Source organism: Apostichopus japonicus, chromosome 5, assembly GCF_037975245.1.
Source record: "Apostichopus japonicus isolate 1M-3 chromosome 5, ASM3797524v1, whole genome shotgun sequence".
Taxonomy (NCBI): Eukaryota; Metazoa; Echinodermata; class Holothuroidea; order Aspidochirotida; family Stichopodidae; genus Apostichopus; species Apostichopus japonicus.
In genome coordinates, this window is record NC_092565.1 from 9,809,239 (window position 1) to 9,830,927 (window position 21,689).

The following is a 21,689-nucleotide window of genomic DNA, read 5'->3' on the forward strand; positions in this document are numbered from 1 at the left end:
TGAGTTCAACATTGAAGCCACAAACTGTCTTTTCCTACTTGTTTTTTTAAGGAAGTCTCGTGGGAAAAAAACAGTCATTGTAGTTTGTATTAATTGATATCTAGAGCAACATTGTATTATGATGACTGGAATGATGGTATTGTGGCTGGGACATGGATGAGATTACAGTAGGAATTACTAGAGGGGGGGGGGGGGTGGGACTAGGGGACATAGAGAGAGCAGAATTCAGGGCTATGAGAGAGTTTATTCTGTATGTGACAACCAAAGAAACGAACATGTAACGCTGGATGCAGTGTTGGATCTCCAATATTTACTCAACTCCAGTTGTCTTAAGTTCCATCTAACCATTCAAATCATTTAGTTTCCCTGTCTACTGTACCTAACTAGTAACTTGTAATGATAGCCCCACCGAATGAGGCTGCTCGTGAAGAGTTACAAACAGAAGTCTCTGGATTCTGATGTCAAACTGCTTCAATACTCATAGAGATCAACATTGGCATAATGCACAGTATATACTGTATACAGTAGGCATGCACAGCCAAGACAAAATGGTGTAATAGCATGTAAGGCAACAGATGTTTCGGGATATGAGTGCAGCTCCTTGATAGGGAGGGGCTGCCTCAGACCTGACACCACCCTCCCTGGAATATTCCACCTTACCATGTGCCCTATAGGTCACTGTCCTTTCCCCCGTGGACGGGTTTAACTAGGAAGCATTCTAACCATCGAGGTTCCTAAACTTGGGGACACCCGTCTTCCTCCCTTGCCAGAGCAGAGGCCTTCTCCCAAGCTAGTGATGTCAAGCTCATGAAAGGAGGAATTAATTTTAAATTTAGACTAAAAGATGTGGTACCAGAGGAGGTGGTCATTAATTGAGGAGTCAAAGATTAGAATATTTTATTAACATATTAATATTTCACTTAAGGAGGAGGTTATATAGGTGGGTATATTGATCACAGTGTAGATCTTATTGTTAGAAACGGTTCCCGGTTGGCTCAGGCATTATCGTACGGCTTTGTTACAGTGTACTATGTTTTGCAGTAGTTTTACAGTTACTGCTACTCGAGGCAGATACTCCTGTACTTCAGAATGTCAGCCAACAGTGCAGTACCATTCAGTATATATACAGTATACTGTACTGTAGTAGGTACTACACTACAGAAGATCGTAATGCTGTACATAAGCACTGCTGTACACAATGATAGCAACTGTACCCACACATATACCGCAATATACAGTAACATATTTGTTAACATATTAAACTTTCATTGTTTCTTTGCGGGAATTTTTGCAATTACTAGCATAAAACGGATGTTGAGGACCAAATCGGAAGGTGTGCCTTTCATGGAACTGGTTTTCAGAAACCCTGAACAGTGAACAGGGTACTATTAACCTTTACCTTTCGTTTGACAGGCGAACAGGATGTGACGTCATGTAAGATAGTACTTCCGACAGTAATCCATCCAGATGCCGGGTTTTCCTTAGAAACAGACAGTTTAGCAAACATTGGGTGAGCACTGTTTGAATTTGATATGTCTATATTAATAGTGGCTGTATTGACTGTTTGTTCTAAGTTACCAACAATATACCTGTAGTATGCTGTAGCACTGTTGTATTAGCTGTTAGGTGTTAACCGGTTGTCAGGCATGCCTGCCTACTGTATCTGTTGCGTACTATGCAGTACGTGCCGAGGCACGCATATATCTTCTATAAATTTGTTTGCATCTGTGTGCATTAGCTTTGATTGACATTGGTGATGTGTACATAAAGTATCGTCTCGGTGCTGCTGAAGTACTTCTTGGTATCTAGGGTAATGTTTAAATTTGCATTATAAAAGGCAACTTCCTCTGTATGGTAAATCATTGACATACTGTACATGTATACTATGGGAAGGGAGGGGGGGGGTGAGGTTAGGACTCATCGCTAGCCCCCAAATTTTACTGGGATGTGCACTTTATACAGGTGAACTTTTTCACTTTCAAAATGTATGCCTCTCAGCTGTTTGCTTTCCCCTCCCCACCCCCCCCCCCCCTAAATTTTTTGTTTTTGTTTTTTTGTTTCCCTAGAAACATATATCATAACTATAACTTGGTTACATTAACCTGGCATGTAGGTTTGAAGTAAAGTTTATAATTTTCTCAAAGTAGTGTGACCTTGCTGTCAACTTACAGTTGATCAAAATTACAACTGGTCAAAAATGTTTATGCACAGTCCTTTGAGCTTTGTATCAACAAGGAATCTCTATTTATACCATTGGCTTTCTGGTTTAATGTTACACACTGTACTCCTAAACATTGTCTGTCGATACAATATGTACTCCACCACTTTCTCCCACTACCCCACACCACTTTAACAAGGGAGCATTTAAAGCAAAATTGTATTCACACAAAGTTCTAAAAACGTTTGCCTTCAAAATAACCTCTGTTAACTTCCAATACAACGTTGTAATAGAGGAAGTCATTCAGTTTTTTTTGGGTCATTCATTACAGTAAATTATACAGGTCTTTGGTACATGTGGGAGTGCACAGTACCCCAGATGGCATATATACTGCAACACATGTTCTACCTTAACTACACCTACTCTGCCTGGAATGAGCCTTTGTATTGGTTGTTACTATCTGCAATATTTACAGTAGTCAGTAGCCTTTTGCTCTTTGTACTTTGTTATAGAGTATATACCACACTTTATTTTAGTCTTGAACCTTGGTCTCTAACTGATATTGAATTCATTGCCACAGTAACTGTCAGTTTCTGTGTTTTGAGATCATTGGCCCATAAAAATTGTGTACACACAGTTAGTAAAAGAAATCCCTGTGTGTAAACTTTTGTTGTTTGATATCTCTAAGGCTTGCTGTAACAACCAAATACAAACATTTGGTTATTATGTGTATCGGGAACCATGTGAATAGTGTAAAGCTAACAATACACAAATATTAGCATAATTCTGGAATAGGCCTTTTGACAATAGCCTAAAATTATCATTTGGACAATGTTGCCATGGTAATACAAAGCATGTTCCTGGAAGTCCAAAACATTTTCAGTACCCCATGTGAACGTGAGTTGGCTGAAAATGTTGAAGTGCTATTAAAATACAGACCCTGTATTGTACTCCGCAGCGGTTTGGAGAATATTTTTGTATGTGGATGTGCTAGAGATAACAGTGGTCATGAATGTCAGTTCATTCATACTTAGTAAAGATTCCTAAATCCTATTGGTCCATTCAGGTCAGCTGACCGTGGTTAATCCTGTGAGTAACGCACGGTAAAATTATGGGGCATCACTTTAATAAATCTTTGGTTATATGTAACCAAAAATGTTTTGTTTTATGATTTTTCCCCCACACAAATGGTAGTGTATGAATGAACGGGGTTAATCAACGGTCTAGCGTGCGTTACTCACATGATTAATGCACTCCGGGTGTTAATGCTATCGCTGGATGAACTTGGGCTCCGCCCTCGTGCATCGCTTGCATTATCCCCCAATCGTGCATTAATCCTGTGAGTAACGCACGCTAGACCGTTGATTAACCCCTTATTAAAACAGCTAGGAGAAATCTTATTCCAGTTTGGGAGAAATCTGTATCCCAGATCTAAGAGTCCTTAACAAACAAGGCTGAAGACTTGATCAAGTTTAAATATATGACATCATTGAGCCATATGTGCTTTTTCTTTTTCATTGATGTATTTTTATTACAATGTATATTTTCCGTAATAGAGATGGGGTTTTGTGAACTATGCAAAAACTAGGACATTGAAGCTTTTTACATGACCTAACAATGGCATTGGTTTCATTATCATTACATATAAATAATTAAAACTGAACAACGAAAATCTGACTGGGAATTTAGAATTTACTTTGTTCCCCGCCTACCTGTCTCCCCACAACCTTAGCACCGCATTCTACCCGTGTCTAGTATGCCCTGGTAATCTTTTAACACTGCACCCTCAGTGACCGGTCATACCCGGTCAGTGATCTTCCTTCTCATTCTACCACCCAAAGTGTCTACACATGTTTTTCGTATTGGGAAAAATTTTCTTTCGAAATTCGCCCGGATACCTTGGATTTTTTACCTAGAAGTTTCTCGGAAAGAGCAAAGAAACAAATGACAAGAATGGGACTCAAACCAATGACCTCTGGGTCATTCTGGGTCATTCTGGGTCAGGATATTAACATTCTAAATAGCAAACCAGATGTTACTCTAAGTAAGAATATTACTGAGCAAATTAATATTTAAAAAAATATGTGAACTTGAGTGCTAAGTAACTTTCTATAACTATATTCAGTTATATATTCATCTTCATATCTACAATGATCCAGCAAGATTTATAAAAATTGATGATGCCATACTAAAGTTCTGTTCATGGCGATTGAATGGTTTTACAAATTTTAATAATTCATCCAGAACCTTGTACAAAATGGCAGAGCTTCCATGACTTCCAAGGTCATCTTGCCAAAACTACCAGCCAAGTTTAATCATATTTAGATATCAACTTTAAACCTTCAACCTCCTGTATAATTTTGGCCACCAAATCAAATATTTTTTGTTCTCGGAGTAGTCATAATAATACATTTGCTTCAATTCCCAATATTTGATGCCATAACATTTTTTTAATGGCGGAATTAAACATGCAGCACATTAAAGAGTAAACGGGGAAACTTTCATATGTTTCTTAACTATCACTTGGCTACTATGCAAGGTAATGACGTGCCCTACTGCACATTGCTATGTGATTTTAATATTGATCAGCCCCAGAAACAACATATTCAACTCCACATATTCAGCTGTGATGGTTGATTGAGTGTATATTTGCTTACAAATGATGTACGGAACATCCTGTATGTTAACTGTGTATAAAGATCTGTGGGACGCTCTCGCCGCCTGCTGATTCCTGTCAACAACGTCACATTGTCAATTCATACAGTACTACAGTACTGCACAGTACTGTACTTGAAGCTAATGAGAATGCATATACTGTAGTACTTCAAGATTAATGGTTTATTGCAATAAGCAAAACTTGAAAATTAGCTGGCATGTACCAACATCCTGTAGGAAGTGTTGTGAAGATTTGTTGACAGTAAAAATAATGACAGACAAAAATCAATTAAAACAAACGGGGAAAGAGAGGAAAGGAAACAAAAAAAAAAGAGTCAGTTGACAGGAAAGGAAAACAAATGTTTTCGTTTCCTATTCTTAAGGATATAAATAGCCAATTGCCAGGCTTTGCTAGGTTGTTATCTAAGGTGGAGAAGAATGCAAAAAAATCTGGTTTTTCCCCCACACATGATCATTTTGTTATAATGGACATGGATCTTGCAAATGCTGAATCTAAAATATTGAACCTCTTTAACGTGAACTACTAATGATGGCAGTGGTTCCACTTTTAACGTTCTGCCCTGAAAATATAAGGAAGGAAAACGAAGAGAAAGTAAAGGTTTCAGAGCTTAGTGGCGTTATGACATCACAGATCATCAAAATAAAAGCTGCCGGACACAAATTTGAAACTATGTACAGTAGAAAAATCTCCCAAACGGAGCAAGATTTGTCCTAGCTGTGTGAGGAAAGTGTTCTTCGCAAAGATCTCTAGTGCTGTCTGTGTCCGGTCTTGAAAGTTTCAGCTTAGACTTATCTTTGTAATTCAAAACACATCCAAGACAGTGCCCCCCTGTCTTTTTTTTTTGCTACTTAAATCCCCCTCCCTCCCCTCCCCTCCCCATGCCACCACTGCCCACCCTCACCGAAGCATTGATCAGAACTGCATATTTACTTCACACTGCTCAAAACATGGTGATAAGTGACATCTCGCTATCAAAACATAAAAACTCATCTTCTCTGAAAGAAATGTCTGGCAACTTGAAGGGAAAAACTAAACTGCTTAATAGATTAAATTGGTTTTGGTTGCTACTGTAGGTCTGGTTGTAATATTTAGTACCAAACAGTACTCAATTATTTCTCCCCCAAACCTCCCCCCCCCTGCATAGTCCATTTTCTTCATGTGGGACATCAGTCAACCCTTCATGTCAGATTTTAGTCAAAATCTCAGAGAGGTTGATATGATAATTACCAAAATGTCAATTTGGTCTGGATTGACTCAGCTGCAGTATAGTAGTTTTAGATGTATGTGTAGTTAGCAGTTTACAAAATGCTGTCGGTCAAACAGAGCAATTTTACAAAATGCTGTCGGTCAAACAGAGTGGTTCACAGCCTGGCATACAGTCTCTTTGTTGACAGCTGGTCATATATGTGAATGTCTTTACTTTTACACACAAAAAAAGGACACTTCCACAATACTAAATATTACCACATCTATACATATATCGGGAGGCCTGCTGTAAGTGTACAGTACTTTGACTCAGAAGCAACTACTAAGTACTAGTAAAATGTTGCTAATTTGTGTAGGCATATGTAGATACCATAGATGTATGTTTTAATGGAGGCAAGTTTTGTAGCATCAATGTTCATAAGTGTAGAAAAGTTAATTTTTGTTTCTAAATCTTTTTTGGTGGGGGGGAGGGGGGAATGCTAGCATAATATATTAGTATAGGTTTGTGCATCAAAATAACTCTATAGTCTCGCAATGTACTGAAAGTTTGTTTATGAAAATTAAACCATACCTATGGATATACAGTATTTATATAAAAACCTAACCAGAGAAACCAAGGAATTTGTCAATTTTCTTTGTCAAAAAAAACAAACACAGCATTTCTCAAAATTTGTTTTCCATCCAACATTATTATTTCAACTGAAACTTCAACTCGTCAGTGTCTTTCTTTTCAATTGCTTATAGCCAAATCTGTCGTCTTTTTCAGTGGTATAAACAATCTTTTCTTTTGAAGGGTACATGACCGTAACTTTTACCCTTCTATTATATTCATTTTCTTTGAAGAATTAAACTTGATAATCTTTAAATCAATATTCAAGTATCTCTGGAATCATGTCCTCTTTTTTCACCGTTCTCAAAAAACTGTGTCGGTCATAGCATTTGGAACCAGTTGTGGTAGAAACTGCACACGTTCCCCGAGTATTTTTGACACGTGAAACAGAGATCACAGTCCTCATGATTATTCCAGAACTTCCGCACCGCATACCTAGAATGCTGAGAAACAACACTACATCTTGCAGCACATCTCACTAATTCACACCAAAACACAAAAAATATCCATCTGTGTCAGCCAGCAAGAGCGTTTTCCCGAATCGTGACATCACTCTGTAGCTATAATTAGACTCGCAGTTTGTACGGTCGGCTCTCTGTACAGTCCTTTTTCGCACAAACAGCATCCCTCCGTAGGGCCCATCATAGCTCAGTGTTGACACGTACCTAGAACCTCACAGATATAACCAGCTATTTCACGGAAGACACACAGCCCTCTCCGCAATTAACTACTCGCTGCCTGTACGGAGGAGGCATATGGGTCATTCCATTTATGTGGGTACCAACAGCCTATGGCTTTAATGTCATTTTATTTACCTAGCTACACAAGAATTTATACCGCTGATGAAAATCTTTTCTATGTATTAATTTGTACAACATATTGCTCTATCTGTTAACACCATTTCAAGTTTTGAAAAAAAAACAGAAGTTGGAAAAAAATAATATAATATAATTCATGTCCCTCCTATTTTTCAGGTATTTCTGTGACATTGACATTAGTATTAAGTTTGTGTTAATAATTTTGTATATATAACTTGAATGAAACCATCTGTATTTTATATTATAACAACAATGAATGGTCTTCAAGTATTATATGTCGTCATTCTTCAATTGAGTTAATTCACGCCCAAACCGAGGATACAAAATACACATCACATCGTAAATTTTCATGTCCCCACTATTTACGTATGAAACCAGCCCTTGCACTGTACTATAATACAATTTGTAAGCTTCCACTTTTGCAAAAGTGTTAGGCTGGTGATAAGATTCCCCGAAAGCAAAAACCTATAGCAATTGCCTATTATTTACAAAGCAACTTTTCAAAGCATCGGACATTTCATGATCTGATTAAAAAAATCATGTCCCGCGAAATATTTACGTCGTTGCTTTTCTAGTGTCGATGATTTGTTTAAATAAACTGTATATGACTAAATCATAAAGTGGAAACAACAGCGGAGTCTCTGTTCTCACAAGATAAACAAATGTTAGCATCACAATCTTCGACAGTGAATATTATTATCAATTGGAACTTTTATGTCCCCGCATTTACGAAGTTACGATTTTTACGTCGTGCAGTATAATCAGGTGTTAATTTTGGTAAGTTTTACGTGATTTTTTTCGCTCTTTCTAACTAATTGTTTCTTGTGAAATATAATGTTATTACAATTTGGTGAAACGATTGTGTGTTCACCGTAACTCGCATTCTAGCTCAGTTTGTGTCATGTGCAAAATGAGGGACGTCAAAATTTTACCGTCCCCGAATTACGTTGTGACAGCTTAACGCTAGGCTCGTAAGCGCGTACCTACAGCGTTGCTGTTAGGCTAGGGCAATACTAGTTCATACGTACATTGTTATTTAATAGGCCTTTTCTTATAGTCTTACGTTATAATCTGATACGACTTTGAGACTAGCCCTAGGTTATGCTTAGGCCTAAATTATTAAAATTGATGTGTGTAGATGCCTATCGACGTTCAATCTGTACAGTTAGGGGCGTAGGCTAGGCCTAGGCTTGGGGCAATATTTCACATGTGGGAGTAGGCTAATGGTATTTACCCTGTGGCTGAACATTTTTCAAGACATTTGCTGGTTAAAAGTATGTCTAGGAAATTAATGTGCCAGTGCTCTAGCTGTAAATCAATACACTTATTGCTTTGGTAACATGCAGGGGAGGGGATCCCCAAGGGTCAAGATGAGTGGGCGCACAGGTGTTATTCGTGCCTGTGAACGATTTAACAGTGCCCGTCAGCACAGAAATTGACGGTACATCAGGGCGCTACTTTTTTCACTTGGGTGGAGGGCAGGGATCGTCTCTTATTAAAGTGTTCTTTCAGGTTTAGGAATTTTAGAATGTGCAAAAATATGTTAAGATTTAATAAACCTTTTTATTGAAGAAGAAAACAAACAAAGTTAAATGTACCCCAGGCTGGCTTTCACCAAATATCCCCCGTTTCCATGAAAAATCCTGTGGACCAGTGGCTAGGTGTATGATCTCTTTTCTTAACCCCTTGGCAGGGGGAACCCCTCCTAGAAATGTTTTTTTCCCCTAGACCTATAAATATTTTTTGGAAGGCGATAAAAACATAACCAAATGTTTATTTTGTCCTTCTGAAAATATTTTTCTTTTAAAAATTATTTTGCCCTCTCAGGATACATGGTCTGGCTATACGGGCCTGTTATTTTTTTTCCAACAGAAGGACTATATATTTTAGAAAATATAGACAGGATAAAACCAAATTAAAACAGTTTATTTCTCTTGCAGTTAATATAGTACATATCATAGAGATTGCTGTAGCTTTGATCATGCTGTTACAGTAGTTTTGTAATTTGTAATGTTGATCGGTTGGTTCTTTTTCCTCTACAGCTGATGTCAAGGTCTCTTCTCATCATGATGCTGCTGTTTCAGCCCAACCTGGTGGCGACAAAGGTGATGTGACTATCCAGCCTGACGGTAACCTGTCTAACCAGCCCAGTGTTGACTTGTCTACCCAGTCCGGCGGTGATGTGACTATCTTGCCTGATGGTGAGTTTTTAAATACATTTGATGGGCTAACAGATACAAGCCAGGGGTGCCTAACCTGCAGCCTGCAAGCCAAACAAACTCATTAATCTTCAAATAATACACACATACACATCTCTATCAAGCACTTATGAGAACTATTCATTTGTCACCTCAATGTTCCTAAATTTATTGATTTCTTTGGTACATCACATATTGTTTTGTGTCCTTGCTGCCGGAGCTGGGAAAATCCCAGAAATTCTAGCGAGGAGAAAAGCAATTTCTAGCAAGGAGCCAATAACTCTTTAGCAGTAGTAAATTATTTTGAAATTTTCAGGAATGAGCTTTTGATTTCCAGCCTTTCTTGTGGTGATAACCTTGAACTCCATCAACCATCCTCTATCATACAGGTGCTGGAGAAATTGCTGACTTGAGAGAACATGACAATTTATTTTATAATCTATGATAATAATTTTTTGCATTTTTTGTAGGTGTTGGAGAAACTTGAAGACAACGTTGTGCTAAAGTTCATGCGACTGTTTGACAGTGACACCGGCTGTTGCCACGTCTTTCCAGAAAAGGAGCAGCCATTCACCCATCCAAGGAACGACGTCATCTGTGTAGTCAAGCCTCCGGAACTCCAAAACCATCGTTCCATGAATCAATATGTTTTTGCTCCTGATGACATTCAGATAGCTCGCCGTTCTATTCATGGCAACATTTGTTTATAATAGAATCTATGCTAATTTATGATTTGAGTTTGCAAGTAACTTGATATTAGAAAAGTTTGTTTGAAGAGGCAATTAGTAGTTCTGGATGGCAAAAGTTTTTGCATTCTTTAGTTCAACATTAATTAAGGGACATTAATTCATTACAAATTTCCATGTCCCTTTTATATTCAAAATATTCAAATTACAACATAAACTGAACATTTTTATTTCAAAATATTCAAAATAGCTGAACATTATTTCAAAATATTCAAATTACAATATTAGCTGAACATTATTAGCTGAACATTGATTAGTGCTGTTATGTGTGTTTGGCAGGCATGCAAGTGTTGTAACAAAGGTTTATATTGTTAAGAACATAAGCAGTATCATATAAAACACATTGACTTGTAACATGTTCCCCGTGTAAATGGGACACAAAAAATTTCATGTCCCTTTTACACGGGGAACATATATTCAAAATATTCAAATGACAACATTAGCTGAACATTTATTAGTGCTGTTATGTGCATTTGACAGGCATGCAAGCTGTGTAACAAAGGTTTATATTGTTAAGAAAATAAGCAGTATCATATAAAACACATTGACTTGTAACATTTTCCCCGTGTGAAGGGGACACCAAAATTTCCATGTCCCATTTACACACAGGGAACAGATATTCATGCCTGGGTAAAATAAAACATTAGCTGAACATTTACCATTGCTGTTATGTGTTTATTTGTCATGAACATGGTACAACTTACTTTGTTTGTGAATATCAACGACATAGTTACCAGATATGATACATAAACCTGTTTTGTGTTCCCCCGTGTAAAGGGGACACCAAAATGTTCATGTCCCTTTTACACGGGGAACATCATTGTCAGGTTTGGTTATTTGTACCCATATTCCCTATATTACAATACTAATTAGATGAATGTTTCCAAGGAAGTTTCTATGCAACTATGCAACAATTTCAAATGCATTTTATTTGGGTTACAGCCCAAAGGGTTTAAATATAGAAAAAGATGGCCACAAAGACCAGAATATGGCGATTTCCTGCTCAAATTGCTAAAATGTAGATGTTGTTAGTATGGATTTAGTTCAAATCAACCAGAAACATTTGATGTTATGTGATAAAAGTGGTCAAAAGCCAAGTACAAAAGGAAAAAAAATTACTCTATTCGAATGATTTGTTTTGTTATGGCAGAGTGGTAATCAATTCATGTCCCCATTTACACGGGGAACATGTGTCAGACATGTGGTGATGAAAAATGGTCCCATTTTAAGAAATGAGGCTGTTTGTGGAAAGTTTTTTTTTTTTCTTAAGAAAGTCATATTTGACCAACTTTAAAGACCATATTTAAAGAGATTTAACCTTTTTGAAATTTTGGTACCAATGTCACAGGTTGGTACCCAAATAAATGGAATCACCCATATACACAAGCACGATCTCGGACACTGTTTCCGTGCTGTACTATCAAAATCCAAAATTAACTTCCTGCTCATATTTTATGTCAGCTGACAAGATTGAAATGCATATTTGGCTCTGACGTCAGACTCGAGGTTTATTTTTGTCGCAGCCAGTGTCGTTACGGAGAACACGTCAGTTTGATCGCATTCCAAATATAGCACCAGCTGCTTTCGTAATTCATTCAGATCGTATCTAAAAGTAGTGAACGAAAAACACAAAAGGGTAGAAGGTAGAGACTGGTGATTTTTCACGGTAAAGAAGTTTAGAAATTCAAATGAGCAGGAACCTTTCTATTCTTTGATTCTTTTGGGCATTATATAGACTAGGAAAAAAAAGAAAAAAAATGTGTCTCAAGTGGTTAGCAGTTATAAAAAATAAAGAGAAAATGGAAGAGTAGATAAAAAATAAGGTGAAAACAGGGGAGATTAAGGCTGAAAGTATCTATTCCCTGGAATTGTTTTCTGATATGCTGTGTTTTCTAATTATTTGTTGTTGATTTAAAAATATCAGGAATAAGACTGATCATATGAAATCAGGACTTATACTAATAAAAACTGATGAATAATTTGCTTCTTTTTTTACATTCTTAGGTCTGGATTTTCTCGGAAGGGGATCTTACTCAAGGGAATTTCCTATTTTTCATACAGTTAAACAAGACTGACACTCAAAGTTAGTTTGCCCTCTCTGTTTGTTAAGTGAGCTTTCTGTTTTTCTGTTGATTGTAATGTAGAAATTTTAAATGTTAATCAAATAGTACAGTATGTATAAGATGTATCTTTGATACTTAACAGCGCTTCCAATTTTAAAGGGATATTCTGGTCGTTGAAGTTGCTGGACATTTTCTACATCTTTAAAACCACAAAACTGCATCCTTAAGTGTTGTCTTAGATATGAATCTTTCAAATTTGTTGGTATTTTGTTTAATGCATCTTGCAACAGCAGAGATGAATGATGTCATTATGGCAGTTTCAATTCTACGGAAAATGTTGCTTGTTCATATAAATTCTAGTACGTTGACTTCTGCAATAAGTCAAAATTCAAAATGTATCACATTTTCCCAAGGAGAAATTCAACAAGAATATGATAATAGAATAGGTCAATCTTTGCAGGACATCTACCACATCAAACTCACAGACCAATCACAGTACTGATAACAGCTGTCTGGAAGAATCGGAGGTTTGTAGCTTAACTCCAGGTACAGTAGGTCACAGTCAATCCACCATTTCGAGTGGAGAAAAAGAAGAAGCTATTTAAGATGAGCTTGTCAACTTCAGTCTTAACGGTGTGGGAATTTTTGTTATTTTTTAAGGTATTCAAGCATTAGTAAACGATCTGCCACCTAAGTATCCCATTTAACTGTTGCCGACACTCACCGATTGCCAAAACCATTACAGTACTCGAGGGCCATCGGTAGAGGAGACCTCAGACTTCATTCCTTGGTACTTTCAAGAAGAACAAGCCACAGTTTTTGAGCTCCTGACTTATTCCCTTACCTGTAGATCTTATTATTACAGTACCATTTCATGTTGGTTCAATGTTACGTATATATATATATATAGCATTTCACAGAGTGATATTCTGTAAGACAGTTTAATACACTCTATCCAAAAGAAGAAAAAATCAACTTGTGGAGATAGAATCATAAAGTGATTGACATTGACCCAACCAGAACAAAATATAAATAAAAGAATTGGTCAATGTTTTCCATCAGGTTCGGTTCCACAATGAGTGATAGGAAGGAAGTGTTGTACAGGTCATCCAGGCCTTTGTGGGTGAAGATCTGCGGTGCTGATGTACTCATCTTATGAAGATGACTGGATCATGTTGACATTGACAGGGTTGGTCAGTGGAGGTAAGTAGCATTAGTGTAGCATGGGTCTTGCTAAGAACTACACACCTGTGGATAATAAACGATGGGGAATATATATCGTGGGAGTTGGTTGTTAAAAGTTGTCCATATTCTTCTGCTGTACACAGTATCTGATGGCAGCAGAGCACCTAACAAGGGAAATTCAACAGGTTTTTTGGTTTCTTCACAAAGTACTACAGTAGATGACTTAATTGTGTAACTGCTGCGTTTTGTCAGTTTTTCGCTGTATGACAAAAACATCAAAGAGTTAATCACACCTCCCCCCCCCCCACCCAACCCTTTGTTTCCTTTTTCTTTCTTCATCCTGAAGTTACCGTATAATTAATTCTTTGTTACTAGATGTCCCTTCATTCTTCTGAAACCGAGGCAAAACTTTTCCATCTAACAATGACTTTAAAGAGTAATACCGCTTTCAACAATTCGATTCCATTCAGCCCTTCTGATTTTATATAATTTATCTTTTCTTTTCTTTTTATTCACTCACAATTGTTGGTAGACAATCTGAAGATTTTTCATTTCTTTTTTTGCTTTGGTAGCATCTGTTTTAAGGTTCCATTTACCATTTTTGGGGTTGATCGGTGCTACTAAAACAAATGCATTATATGTACCACTATTGTTAAAAATAGATACAATTGAACTTGTCTAATGACCCCTGAAATAATAGATAATGGCTTTGTTCTGGTTTGGTTGTATAAGTATGGGTATAACAATCTGTGGTTTTTATCTTTTATTACTTTCTTCTTTGGCAGAATGGTACTTTAATTCATGAAGGGTTCTTTTGGTAGCTTTTATTATATATTCGTGTTTTAACTTGGATTTTCACATGCCAGTTGCAGTTAGCTGGTTGCGTGACTTCGTTTTTAGAACCTTTCTTCTCTCTCTCAATGGGCTTCTGTTTGCTGGCTTCTGAGGCATCGATCGCCTCCGGGCAGGGCAGTCTTTGTTTTTTATACGGTGTATTATACTGCCTGCAGTGGTGAACAATTGTCTAAAGTCTGCTAGAGGTAACGCTGACATGTGCTATTTTTAGATTTAAAAGTATGCCGTGATTTCAGTAGTGTCATTTTGACATGGTAGTTGATATTGGTGAGTATGCCTGTCCTGGGTGTCTTTCTTTTTCTTTATTCTGTATTTTACTTACCTGTCTTCACTATCAACTAGATTTTTGAACTCTCCCTGAGTCCCATTTATCTAGCACATTATGCATAGATGTATGCAATTTAAAGATTTACATACAGTCGTTCCAAGTCATTGTCTAAACTTATATCATGCATAAGATCATTTTCAAATTATGAATAAAATACAAGTATTATCCTAACTCCATGGTGTAACAGGTAGCGTAGTATGATGTAGGTTGATTAAAGACGTAGAAGTATTACTCTGATATCCATGGTGTAACAGGTAGCTTTCTATGATGTAGGTTGATGGTGTATAAGACATAGAAGTATTACTCTGACCTCCATGGTGTAACAGGTAGCTTTCTATGATGTAGGTTGATGGTGTATAAGACATAGAAGTATTACTCTGACCTCCATGGTGTAACAGGTAGCTTTCTATGATGTAGGTTGATAGTGTATAAGACAGAAGTATTACTCTGACCTCCATGGTGTAACAGGTAGCTTTCTATGATGTAGGTTGATGGTGTATAAGACATAGAAGTATTACTCTGACCTCCATGGTGTAACAGGTAGCTTTCTATGATGTAGGTTGATGGTGTATAAGACATGGAAGTATTACTCTGATATCCATGGTGTAACAGGTAGCTTTCTATGATGTAGGTTGATGGTGTATAAGACATGGAAATACTACCCTGACCTCCATGGTGTAACAGGTAGCTTTCTATGATGTAGGTTGATGGTGTATAAGGCATGGAAGTATTACTCTGATATCCATGGTGTAACAGGTAGCTTTCTATGATGTAGGTTGATGGTGTATAAGACATGGAAATACTACCCTGACCTCCATGGTGTAACAGGTAGCTTAGTATGATGGTAGGTTGATGATGTATAAGATATAGAAGTATTACTCGACCTCCATGGTGTAACAGGTAGCTTTCTATGATGTAGGTTGATGGTGTATAAGACATGGAAGTATTACTCTGATATCCATGGTGTAACAGGTAGCTTTCTATGATGTAGGTTGATGGTGTATAAGACATGGAAATACTACCCTGACCTCCATGGTGTAACAGGTAGCTTTCTATGATGTAGGTTGATGGTGTATAAGACATGGAAGTATTACTCTGATATCCATGGTGTAACAGGTAGCTTTCTATGATGTAGGTTGATGGTGTATAAGACATGGAAATACTACCCTGACCTCCATGGTGTAACAGGTAGCTTAGTATGATGTAGGTTGATGATGTATAAGATATAGAAGTATTACTCGACCTCCATGGTGTAACAGGTAGCTTTCTATGATGTAGGTTGATGACCAGTATATAAGACAGAAGTATTACTCTGGCCTCCATGGTGTAACAGATAGCTTAGTATGATGTAGGTTGATGGTGTATAAGACAGAAGTATTACTCTGGCCTCCATGGTGTAACAGGTAGCTTTCTATGATGTAGGTTGATGGTGTATAAGACATGGAAGTATTACCCTCACCTCCATGGTGTAACAGGTAGCTTTGTTTGATGTAGGTTGATGGTGTGTAAGACATGGAAGTATTACCCTCACCTCCATGGTGTAACAGGTAGCTTTGTTTGATGTAGGTTGATGGTGTATAAGACATGGAAGTATTACCCTCACCTCCATGGTGTAACAGGTAGCTTTGTTTGATGTAGGTTGATGGTGTGTAAGACATGGAAGTATTACCCTCACCTCCATGGTGTAACAGGTAGCTTTGTTTGATGTAGGTTGATGGTGTATAAGACATGGAAGTATTACCCTCACCTCCATGGTGTAACAGGTAGCTTTGTTTGATGTAGGTTGATGGTGTGTAAGACATGGAAGTATTACCCTCACCTCCATGGTGTAACAGGTAGCTTAGTTTTGATGTCAGTTGTCAAGTAATTTTGGACTGAGGCAACTACTGGAGCAAGAAATATTCAGCCTACTGAACAAAGTTATTTGACCGAATGGTTTTTTTCACATTACTTTAGCATAACTATATTTAAGATATTTTCTACCTTATGTGTAATGAAACTCATTATCTGCATATTAGCATGGAATAACCTTTTAATAAAATTTAATACAAATTGTTACAATCCACAGTACAAAGTGAATCGCTTAGAGTATGAAAAGTAATTTATGCATCTGGGAACAGTAAAGTTTCATTGATACTGTACATCATGCCTACCTGTCTCCACCATACCATGCACTCCCATTGTCTGAGTCAGTGACGGGGGAGGGATTGCATTTATCTGCAAGATAGAAGATTCTTTGTATTTTTGCTAAAGTCGAGCTGACAAGTTCATTACTGTCGTAAAAGTTCCTATGAAAAGAAAGCTCACTCTATTGTATGCAACTTTGAAAAAGAAAAGAAATTTAACCTTTTTCTGTCGGCGTGGTTAATTTGAAAACTTGGTAAGTTGCCAATTCAATTTAAACTTAGACTCTATCCTAGAGGTAAAAGCGTTCTTTGATTATGAAAGGAACCAGTGAAGTCCAACACCTTTTGTGATAAAAATACAAGTGTCAGAGCTCCATAGTTGATTTATCAATACGCTCGATTTGTTTTGTTTATTGTTAGGCGTGACAGCATAAATGGTACAAAGAGATTACCAGATAACAACAGGTAAAGGAGAAAGACTAATTATGACTATCATCAAAATGGAGTAATTCATCTTTATAGATCTGTTAAACAAGGTAAAACTGTTTTGCCTTTGTGTGTGTTGTGTGTGTTGGCAACTTTTGTTTCACCTGTCTATCTATCGTAGATCGGTGAAGGTATTCATGGGACGATGAGACAATGCCCGTATTCTAAAGGCACGCCATTGAAGCAGTATTTAATATACCCTTGTTACTGGCTGTATTACTAGGTGTAGCTCTAAGATGGTTCTGATAAAGAGCCACAGAACAGTGGTGAGCTTTGTGACGTCAACTGGAACAACTTCCTTGCCATCAAGAAAACAGTTTCAAATGTTTACAACGGAAGTTCCTCCTAGCTTCTTGTTTGCTTGTAGTAGTATTTAGTTTAATGCCTGTGACACGTACAACTTTGAGATTGTAACTTAGTCGTTCCTCCATGCAGTGCAAATTTGCTGGAGAATTGAAATGAGTATTTGATTATGCCTTGATCATAAAAAAAGATCATGGTACCAGTTTTACTGAAATCCGCTTCATACTTTTGCAACCAAGTATTACTTTAGTAAGCAAATTTGTAAGTGTAATTTCTCACCTCACTAGGTACTGTACAGTGAGCTTTATATTAGTTATCTTTACCAGTTACTCCCAGTTCCTCTCAGTTACACCCAGTTCCTCCCAGTTACGCCCAGTGACTCCCAGATCTAAACAAAATACGCCTACACAGTAGTAGCCAAGCTGTGGAGAACCATCTTTTGGCTTGAAAACATACATGTACAGTTGTCCAGAGATAAATTGTATTTCTGACCGATGAAGATGAACATGTAACAAGTATTCTGTTGAAAATTGTATTCAATTCCTAAACACCCACCTGGTCTTTAAGTACCAAAAGTGAACTTGAAGCAAACAGGTGTGATGTCATAGATCCAAATTGATGAGCTACTACTTAACACTGGTTTTTGTCTAGATTTGCATCTAATTTTCTACTTCAAACTTTAGATGCATCTTGATGTGACTACAACACATTCTTTGGGTGTATTTTACCCTCACATACCAGGTCAAGTTTTCAAACCTATCCTATGCAAGCTCAAAAAGTAAAATATGGAGAGAATATGGAGAAGTACATGTTGCCAGTGTACTTCAAGCTTACTATTGGAAGATCTTTGACAATTTTAGTATACATCAAGCACGGAAACATAAATTACTAAGTATTCTGCAAAAAGTGGCTGGAAATACACAGCTCTTTCACGACACTGATTCGAAAGTGCATCACCCATGCTACCTTATTCTTTCATTTTCACTTAGATTTTCCCTCAATTTTCCAGTGAGGCATAAAACCCAGTTAATTATAACTTGACTATATTTGGCAATTAAATAGTAGAGTGTATTAAATCAGGGATCACTACCCAGTTTCATTCTATACAAGTCAAAATGTGGCAGGGAAGGGATTTCAAGATAAATTTCGGCTTTTTTCTCCTTTCTTTGTAAGTAACACAAGTAAAATGAACAATGGAACGTCGCCGCTGACTTGGGAAAGACTGGTCGGTCTAGTAACCCAGAGGTCACTGGTGCCAATCCTGTTCTTAACCATAAATCCCTTTGTTCTTTTCCATTGTTTGTAAAATTCCCAATCAGTTTTCGATTGTTCGATTACTTAATTGACATTATAAACTATTCTTAATCTGACCCAACCCATCATCTATTTATACTAATCAAGTGGCCTATTAACAGGGGACACTGTAAACCCAAATATCATATTTAGCTTCTATATGACAGAGATCTTTGTGTAAAGAACAACTCCTCCACAAACAGCTAACTTAAAATCTTGTTCTGATTGGGAGATACCTCAGACGTTTAAAAATGATGACGAGATGCTTACATTTTTGTAAATCTGTTATGTCTAAATGCCACCAGGATGTGAAATCTTTTACTTTCTCTTTGTTTTTGTTTTTTCCCTCATACTTTTAAGGTAGGATGTCAACAGTGTTGACATTGAGACCAGTGTCATCATTAAGTTATCTTAAAGCTGAAGGAGGGGGTTGACAAGTTTAGATTCAGCATTTGCAAAACCCATCTCTATTTCAGAAAGTCAGCATTATAATAGATAGAAGGAAAAAAACAGAAACTACACACACATGCGGCTGGATAATGTCATATTTAGACTTGTTCAAGTCTTCCTTCATCCTTGCGTATTAAGAAAAAAAAAATAAGGTTTATGGAATAATAAGATTTTAGGGAATCAAATGGAATAAGTGTAATTTATAGAATAAGATTTGATGGAATAAGATTGTACTTGGTTGTCTTGGGGGAACTGTTCATGGCAATTATCTCAATCAAATAGACCAATAATAATGGTTGGATTTGTGCCTCCTTTACAAGCTGTAACAAATACAAGGCAAACACCTGAAGTAGGAAAAAAATAAAAAATCCTGCAATCTCATGTTATTAAACTCTGTCTCCTGTCAACAATAGTCTTGTATGATGAATGTCTCTAAAGATGGCTCAAGGGTTTGTATTGTACATTTTTTAAATTAATTTTTTATTAATTAATTAATTAAATTTTTGCTTAAATTACAGAAGACTGGAAAACTGAAAATTGATGATACTGCATCCTCTGGGGGCCGTACAATTATCTTCACTAAATGTGTAGAAGCAGGTACCAACAAACAAGTTGTGCCATTTGTTCTCCATCCAGTCAGTAGTTGAGGTCAGCCCTATTCCAATGATGCAGTCATTACTACGGTGGCATTGGATGTAATTTTACCCGCCCTCGCCCACAATCAGTCAGCTACTGAGGACTTTACAAAATTGAAAGAGGTTAGAAGTGTGTCTCCGCATTGCTTCACAGTCTGTATCTGATAACAGTGATGATGATGATGATGTGTATCAGTGGGAAATGATTGAGTACTCATCACCAAATGACATCATTATTAGGATATTGTGATCCACCCTAATGAGTGCAATGATATCTGTATTGTTTATTAGTAAACGTCAAGGTTCACACTAGGTCAACGGAAGAGAATCTGAGAGTCTTTGAAGGAATGCATTTAAATGTTGGGCTGTTCATGTGGGGGGACATGTTAAGCCGTTCATTGCTATATGTGTCAAATTATATATGCAATTTTGAAACTCCCAGACTTTTACAAGAACAAAGCAGTAGACCTATAATAGAGGGCTCACTTTCAAAACTTGATCAATTCCACATGTGTGTGCTGTTATATGAATTTATAGAGAAACTGTGTGTTATTTTAGTTTGCAGTTAGCTGGTGTGACATTAAGATGGTGGAGCTATTGATAATCCCCTATCTACAATTAATCAGCATGAAACAGGATATGTGTCAGTTTGAAAGTGAAACAGTTAGACTGTAGACCCAACTCCTTAGCAACGGTAATCTTAAACCCCGTGTAGACCAGGAACAAGCAGGATCAACACAATCTCTGACATAGTTAAAAAGAAGGTTAGGTCATCATTTGTAGCCTGAAACTAAGTTAGGGATTGTGACCTCTTGTGTAATAATTGTTTTTTTTTTGGTATTTGTAGAAAGCAAAATGAAATGGTTGTGGGCATAATGGCATAAAAATTGTTCAACCAGACACAAAAAAGGATTCATTTTCCCAAAACATCATCATTGATTTATACATGTGTAGGAGGTGCTTTAATGCCAAAAGAGTTCCTAAAGTTGGTAAAATGGCACGATAAGTTCGAAACAAGGCCAGAAAGGACTTTGGATAGTCGTCTTGATGACGACTAGATCCATCCACTGTCAATTTGATCACATTCATTGGTTGATAAGTCTCCTTTTAAGTTATTAGTGATCAAAATTTAGAAAGGCAAAGAAGATACTGAATTCCACAAGTTACCAGTAAAATATTTCACAAACTGTACAGCTTTGTAGAGAACTTAAAATTATCACAATGATCTCTGTCACATTGATTTTGTCTTACATTATGTAAATTCTCAGGTTCAAACAGGAGTGAAAGAAAAAGAAAGTGGTTTAATATAGCCATCTTGGAATTTATATGTTTATATGTATGTCCATAATCGTTTTGGATGCTCTGTACAGAAATGTTGTGTTGCCCTGCTGTCCCATTCCAACCCCCTTCAAACCCTCCCCCACCCTCCCACCCTATCCTATATTTGAGTACGTTTGAGCATCAACAAAAAGACGAGGGTTAAATTGGTCTATCTGACTAAACTAAGAAATACTATTAACACTCCATTCCAATTGGGAAGTAAAAGAAATTT

The 21,689-nt window shown here is 37.0% G+C and overlaps 1 protein-coding gene and 2 long non-coding RNA genes across 4 annotated transcripts; 2 read left to right on the top strand and 1 right to left on the bottom strand.

Moving 5' to 3' along the window:
• The first annotated feature begins 214 nt into the window (after positions 1 to 214).
• LOC139967579 (uncharacterized) lies at positions 215 to 20,267 on the top strand. 2 transcript variants are annotated; one of them, XR_011793047.1, is made up of 3 exons: positions 215 to 1,510; positions 12,418 to 13,679; positions 20,021 to 20,267. It is a non-coding gene; the product is annotated as an uncharacterized lncRNA (long non-coding RNA). The 2 variants fall into 2 exon arrangements; XR_011793046.1 differs by lacking the exon at positions 20,021 to 20,267 and having other exon boundaries at positions 12,418 to 13,910.
• Positions 7,467 to 11,071, top strand: LOC139967578 (uncharacterized). Its single transcript, XR_011793045.1, has 3 exons — positions 7,467 to 8,246; positions 9,512 to 9,670; positions 10,138 to 11,071. It is a non-coding gene; the product is annotated as an uncharacterized lncRNA (long non-coding RNA).
• Positions 15,088 to 19,562, bottom strand: LOC139967577 (uncharacterized). The gene is made up of 2 exons (XM_071971533.1): positions 16,664 to 19,562; positions 15,088 to 16,161 (listed from the first exon to the last, which is right to left on the bottom strand). The coding sequence occupies exons 1-2, from the start codon at positions 16,667 to 16,669 to the stop codon at positions 15,217 to 15,219; spliced, it is 951 nt and encodes a 316-aa protein (XP_071827634.1). The 5' UTR covers positions 16,670 to 19,562; the 3' UTR covers positions 15,088 to 15,216.
• Positions 20,268 to 21,689: the final 1,422 nt, after the last annotated feature.